Source organism: Mesitornis unicolor, unplaced genomic scaffold, assembly GCF_000695765.1.
Source record: "Mesitornis unicolor isolate BGI_N332 unplaced genomic scaffold, ASM69576v1 scaffold47156, whole genome shotgun sequence".
NCBI classification, from domain to species: domain Eukaryota; kingdom Metazoa; phylum Chordata; class Aves; order Mesitornithiformes; family Mesitornithidae; genus Mesitornis; species Mesitornis unicolor.
This window is the reverse complement of record NW_010189816.1, coordinates 4,949-12,049: the sequence shown is the minus strand read 5'-3', so window position 1 is coordinate 12,049 and position 7,101 is coordinate 4,949. Positions and strand designations below refer to the sequence as shown.

At 53.9% G+C, this 7,101-nt stretch overlaps 1 protein-coding gene across 1 annotated transcript; it reads right to left on the bottom strand.

Annotated features, from left to right (window-relative positions):
* Positions 1 to 637: 637 nt before the first annotated feature.
* Positions 638 to 6,688, bottom strand: RBPJL (recombination signal binding protein for immunoglobulin kappa J region-like; the record flags this gene model as incomplete). The annotated part of the gene is made up of 10 exons (XM_010186183.1): positions 638 to 911; positions 1,289 to 1,392; positions 1,620 to 1,775; positions 2,123 to 2,263; positions 2,363 to 2,472; positions 2,988 to 3,125; positions 3,515 to 3,689; positions 4,569 to 4,684; positions 4,935 to 5,005; positions 6,563 to 6,688. Coding segments are annotated over 10 exons (1,411 nt in total), but the record flags the coding sequence as incomplete, so codon positions are not given.
* Between the last annotated feature and the right edge of the window lie 413 nt (positions 6,689 to 7,101).

Genomic DNA, 7,101 nt, shown 5'->3' with positions numbered 1-7,101 from the left:
CTGCTGATGCCAGCACTGCAGTTTCTGTGTTTGTGTGTGTGTGAAAATGTGCAAAATAGCGGAGCTTGGCAGAGCCATGCCAGTTAGGAAAGGGCTGGGTTTCATAGTGAAGTTTTTCTTTCTCTCTTTTTTTTCCCTTTTCCTTTTGAAATAACCCCATTTGGGCCTCTCATAAAAATCCCCCAAACCATCTGGTACTATTTGGCGGCTGGAAATCAGCTCCTCATTACTGAAAAGCAGAGAAACGATGCAGGGATTCCTGGTATAGACCAATAACACTTAAGGTCACATTCGTTCATCATCTCTGTCTCTCCTGGCCTTTGAATATATGGACTGAGGATATCAAGGGAGCTGTGCTGCTCTGTGCCAGCACAGGCAGTAAATCGTGAACGTTAGTAAAGAAGCAATTGCATCAGTAAAGAGTCCTTGAAGTCTGATTTATTGACACTCCCATGTGAGATCTCAGCAGGGTGAGATGCTGCCATGAAGAAGAGACAAGTCAGCAAATCACAGTAACACGATGGGCATTTGATGCATGGGTAGGACCCAAGCAGGGCTGCCCTTGAGCCCTGGACAGGGACTCCTGGCCCGGCTCAGGGCTGCTCCCCTGCCCCGGAGCCTCTGCCCACCCAGCTCACTAGCTCTGCATGAAGAGGTGGAAGTTGGTCCTGGTGAACTCCTGATGGATGCTGTCAAGTAATTTGTCCGAGTCCTGGGGGATGTCTGAGAGGACCTGCTGCCCTGGGATGAAGCTCTGCTCTGGGGTGTAGGTGAATGTGAACGAACTGGAGTAGATAAGGCCATCGTCCCTGATCAGCAGGAGCGGGACCGTGATGGGGTATCGCAGCCACCTCCAGTCACTGCCGAAGGCAGAGACGTCTGGGACAACGCACACAAGGGACTTGGGGCTCCTAGGGACAGTGCAGGAGAGGAAAACAGGCATTAACCCAGGAGAGTGAGTGCTGGTGTGGCTCCTCCAGCCTGGAGCTCAGTGAGAAACCTCCAGCTGGTTTCCCCTTTCCTCCCCTGTGTTTTGTTCCTCTCTGCCAGGGTCGCTTGCTTGTTTGCAACTCCCAAGGTCCCCATGTCCCTTGTCACTGCTAACCCTAGAGTGCACACAGAGCCAGCAGGCACCGGCCAGGCTCATCCCTGCTTCTCCTTGCCATGCTTATGCTTGGTCCCGCAGCACAGGCAGTGCAAGTGCCCCTATCCCTGAGGTCGGCAGCCACATCCCTCCCAGCGCTGCCCAAACCTGGCTGCCATTCCCCTGCTTCCTTGACCATGTTACCTGTACATTGTCTCTGCTTCCACATCTCCAAACCAGACCTTGAGGTGTGTGTGGAAATACTCCCCTTGCACCTCCAGCATGGCCACGTCGCCACCACCCGTGAGCTGTGACAGGCAGAGTACATGGCAGTGTGTTACAAGCTGGAATGGGCCAGACTTCTTCTCCCGCAGGATGCTCTGCTCATGTATCCTGTCCCCATCACAGTCCAGACCTGGGCATTCTCACAGCAACCCAATACCAGGAGACACTGAGCATGGGTGCAAGGGCTCAGCAGCAGGAGTCACGACAGAGGCAGGTGATGGAGAGGCTGGGGTGGCCGCGCTGTGCTTACCTGCAGGGCAGTGATGAGCGGCACGGGGCTGACGGGCTCGCGGATGCAGGCCAGGCTCTCGCTGAAGGTGTACTCCACTGTCTCGGTGCCAATGATGGTCCAGCAGGAACCGTCGTTCAGCAGCTCCCGGTTGGGTTCCTTTGGGCAGGGAGATGCCTGCGGAGAGTGTCATGGTTGCAAGCACAGGGGACCAAGGCTAGGATGGCGGGCTTCTGCCCCTAGTATCTCAGTTCCAGCGAGTGACTCGGTGCCTCTGCTTTGCTCGCTGGGAAATGGGGATTGTGATGCCTTTGCAAAGACACTGGTGACAATTTCCCCACCAAAGCAGACAAGCTGGAGGCAGATGGCTTTGCAGTGATTCTGACCTTAATTTGGATTAAACCCTCCCTTTGCTGGAAGACCCCTCCTGGTGACATGTTCCCCAGATACTGACAACACAGAGGAGTTTGGAGAGAAGCCAGGGAGCACCCCAGGAGTCCTCACTCCTCCTCATGCTGCTGTACCTGGAACTGGATCACTTTCTCCGTGGAGAGACACAGGTACATGTGGTCACTGCCCTGGAACTGGAAGGCGCATTTGTGGAGCTGGGAGATGGGCTCGTCCACATCCAGCATGGCGTACTGCTTCGTCACCTTCCGGAGGATCTGTGGGGTGGCAGCATCATCCCAGGGATGGTACCCATTGCTCACAAGCACAACATGGCCAGGTCCACATGCCTGACACCCGCAGAGATGGAGGCTTACCAGGGGAGGCAGGGTGATGCCTGTGGTTGTGCAGACGAGCTGGACCACAGAGCCGTAGCGGATATATCCTTCCCGCAGGGTGAACTCACTCCGGGTACAGCGCTCATCGGCTTGCCAGGAGGAGAAAGGCAAAGTCACTGGCCTGAGCAGGTTAACCTGGGTTGCCTGGCTACGTGCAGGTCTGGCCGTGCTCCCAGTGCTTCCTTACTGCTTCCTCTGCTCTGCAGGTGCTCGCTGCTTGGAGAGACCACTGCTCCCTGGGAGCCCAGCACCAGAGTGGGACTGGAGGGACCTCGCAGGGACACTGCCAGAGGCAGCATGGGTAGGGATGCTCTGGGCTTTTCCAGGCAAGATACTTGCCTGGATTTGTGAACCTCCAGACTGGTACAGCTCTTGCTGCCCCATTCACAACCTGTGTGCTTTCAGAGCAGGATGTCTGCCCTCAAGGCCAGTGGGAAACTACCATCGGCTCCAGAGATACACCAGGAACACCAAGCAGAGCTGAGATCTGAGCCAGGTTCCCGCATCCCCAGGCTGATTCCCACCCCTGTCACCCCCAAGAACTGGCTCTGCAGGAGGGGAGAGTGGGGGCCTGAGGCAGCCAGCCCTGGCCATGGCTTCTTACCCAGGTGGAGGGTGAAGGCCGCCCACTGCCTGGCACTGGCGATGAAGGCTCCCCCCTCCACAGAGAGGTAGCGGGTGCTGACGGTCTGTGAGCGCAGGCGGTTGAAGAGGGAGACTTTGGAGCCCGAGGAGATGCAGACTGTGGGGAGAGAGGGTTCTGTTAGTGCTTGCCAAGTCTATGCGTGGCTTGGACTATGGTTTTTGTTAATCCAAGGGAGGACAAGTCCTGGTTACTGGAAGGAACCAGCACCCCTGGCTGCCTGCGTTCGTGAGCGCCAGCCCAGCTGGGCTTTTCAGAGGTGAAGCCTACAAAGTGAGGAACATATTGGCATCAGGGCCACACACACAATGGTGAGTGAACCCTTCAGAAAAGAGACATCAATATGCTTAGATACATTCCTCCTCTTTTTGGGTACCCATGGGCTTTGGGTCCAGCCTGGACTACTCCAGAGCCAAGCTGTGAGCACTCAGTGTCCCACCCTGAGCTCGCACCCAATTTCCTCCCCGCAGAGCCATCCCTATACGCACGGTCCGTGTTCTTCAGCGACTGCTTCTTCTGTGAGGGCTTGGAGATGACCTTGATCAGTTTGCTGTGAAAGGTGCCGATCTCCTGCCCATTGCTGAAGAAGAGCTTCAGGACCAGGCGGAAATGCTTGCGCTTGTCTGTGTCCGAGATGTACAGTGCCTTAGCACAGCTGAAGCCCTGCCAAGGGCGGAGAGGAGCTGTGGGCAGCTCCAGCCCAGCCCCATCAACCTTCCTCGCCCTCCTCACCCTCCTCACTGCCCCACGAGGACATAATAGCGCCCTTTCAAAATACCCCGGGTTCATTTTAAGGGGGAAACGACCAGAGATGTTATTACAGGTGGAATGAAGAGCTGGGGATCGGCAGAGGCTTTATTTACACTGGGAGCAGAGAATTCCTCATGGAAATGTCTGTTCACATGTGATTTATCCCACATGACATGAGAAATCGCCCCGGGTTTATGGTTTCCCTGCCATCCTGGCTGATAGGCCGTGCCTTAGCAGCAATGCAAGCACTGCAGACAAAGGCTCTTTTTGTAAGGTTTCTGGCCTGACTCAGACTCCGCACTCTTTGGGGACCCCCAGATAATACTTTTTTTTTACATTTCTTTTTTTTCCCCTATCAAAAGACACCAGATTTCTGCTGAAGCTCTTGAACTTTGGGATTGACTGTGGTTTTGGGGTGGTTTATTTAGTTGTTTATCTGCAAATGAAAAACTGGGCTTTCATTTTGTGATAAGCGGCAGTGCTGCTCTTGAAGAGAAGGTACCAGGACTGAAGGAGCTGTGCAGTTTTTGGCAGCTTGCCTGTAACCAGGCTGTGGACCTGAAATGATGGTGCCAGACAAAGGCTCTTTGCAAAACAAGGGAGCCTGCTCAGCTGTTCGGGCTGCCACATGTGCCACAACAGGGCGGCAGGGCAGGAGCAGGGAGCAATGGCTGGGAAGGAAGGACCATGGGATCGCAGGGCACAGGGTGACACCAGGAACAGCCCAGCCAGTGCATGAACAGGGTCCCCATGGGGTGCCACCGCGCAGCCCCAGGGAGCATCAAGCTTTACCTTTGTGTCCGGCTGCTCCTCGAAGCTGAGCTTCTGGGTCTCCATCAGCGTGCTGCCCATGCTGTCCAGCCCCATGTACCCGCACACCCGAAAACCTGCCTCTCCCAGGTCCTTGGCTGGAAGAGATGGGGAGAATCCTCCAGCCCCCCCACAGTCACAGTGGGGGCTCAGCTCCTCCTCCAGGGTGGGGAAGCCCAGGCTCCAGCCCTCCCCAGGTCTGGACTGCAGAGGGCTCAGCCTCAGAGTGGGAAAGAGGAGCTTGGGGGGGGGGCAAGATAAAATAAACTGTGTCACTCTCCCCTTTGCAGAAGTGGAGGGCATGGAAAGGGAAGGAGGAGAGGTCCAGGGATACTGCCCAGCGCTTACCTTTTATCTGCTCCTGTTTTAGCTTCCATCCCGGCCCGCTCAGGTAAACGCAAGGTGGAGGGCAGAAAAACCTACAGAGACAAGAGGACACTTCCTTACTACACTTCAGCATCCAGCAAAGGTGCTTGAGGGTAATGGGATGGCTGCACTGAGAGCAGAGACCTTTGCTGGGGCTCTGAGAGAAAACCAGCACTGGGAGCAACGCTGCACCCTGTGAGGTTCGTGGTGCTGCAGTGAGGGGCTGAGGACCCCTGGCTGGGCGGGCCAGAGCCACTGGGCTCTGCTGAAGTGGTCATCTTCAGCCACAGTGTCCAGCTTCTGTCCACTGCTGCTGGTGGCCATGAGCCCACTGGCTCCAGGAGGGAAGGACAGGGCACCTCAGCCACCTCACCCCGCCTAAGCCAGTGGGGGATTGGGCCCCCTGCCTCCGCCTGCCTGCCATGTTTTGGCATGTCGGGAACAGAGTTTGCATTCACAGCCAGATCCAGAGCCCAATGCAAATAAATCTATAGCCAGGCTTTTAGAAACCTATTTTCCTGTGTTTTATTTACGTTTCCACTGTCTTTGCACCCGTGTGAATGGTGCAAATTCATCCTCTATTGATACTAGGTAAAGCACTGGCAGAGAAAACACCAATGCAGGGGGCTCGATATTTCAGAGCCCTGAAGTCCTGGGTATGGGTTTATTTAAACAAGTCATGCAGAGCACGGGCCCCTGACTCCCATCATGAAGAAAAATCGCACCAGCCCCTTTAAACTTTAACCTGGGAGCTCTGTGCTGGTTTTCTCTCCCTCTCTAGACCTGGCATCTGATTTTCATGTTCATCCCTTGCACAGGGTCTGGAGCTCCCAAAGGCTCAGTAACACAGAAGCTTCCCTCCTGGCTGGGAGACCCAGTCCCAAAATAGAACCTTTATCTGTGGACCAGTAGCAACTGGCAGGAGGCTGGATGAGATGGGAACTTTGCAGGCACAGGCAGCTCAGCCTAGAGCTGTCTCCTGGGGTCTGGGTGGGTTACCCAGAGGTAGAGGTAGCCGTAGAGGCAGAGCTTGGCACCTCATGGCTACTCTATACTCAGTAATAACAGAGGATTATTTATATCACAAGGATTAATGGAGGATTAATTATATTACAGTGCCGCAGTCTGATGTCACTGCCCAGGAGTAGCAATTTTGGAGATTTGAGCCAGAACCTCAAGGTGTTTTTGCAGTGCGGGAAGGATTTTCAAAAATAGCAGCTTTTTGGAGACTGTGGGCATTGATAGAAATGCCCCAGTCCCTGCTGTGGCCATTTAGATCTTAAGAGAAGATTTCCAGAGCACTTAAAACACTAACTTTTTCTCTTCTTCTTCTTCTTCAATAGTTTACTTCCTTCTTTTACTTCATCTTTCTGATCTCCAGTGCATCACGGGAGGAACCTAACTATTGGGAATGTCTAACTGGGATGGGTGCAGGTGTGGGGTTAATATCAAGATTAAACAGTAGTTTTGGATGCAAACTGGTTGTGAAGGGATGGAGAGGGGATATGTCAAATTATTCGCTTCACTAGCTTAGATCAGAGAAACCTAGCAAGGCTGAAATTGAGCTGGGTTTGGAAGTGGCTATTGGAGAAGCTGGAGCGATCTCCTACCTTTTTTCATTGCCATACGACTTCTGTGCAACTTTGGCATGCAGGATCAGCACTGTCTGGTCTGTTGGCAGCTGCAGGTACCTCCGCACGCCATCTCGAAGCAGGTTGGTTTGGTATGGGTTGGATCTACAAGACAGAGGTTCCCCAGCACTGCTACACCAGAACAGGGCTACTTGCTTTGCTCTATGCCAAGCAGGGAGTCCAGAGCTTCCTCTGTGCCCAGCCTGAAGGGGCGAGGAAGATGGAGAGGCTTTCTCACTGGAAAGCACTGGAGCTCAGCTGCTCTAAGACCAGGGCCGGCACTGAGAAATACAAAGTTTGGATAACTAACTGCTTCATCAGTTTTTCATCAAACACACACAGGGTGCTACATTAATAGCTCGGAAACATGCATTTCTAAGACTTCCAGTCTCACGTGATGGTGGCAGTGCCCTAATTGATAATTATTATCAGGTTTTTCCACCGGATGTGCTTGTTGCTGTATGGTTTTTTTTGGTGAGTTGGGAAACAATACTACTGATCTGTGAGTATGGCTGGGG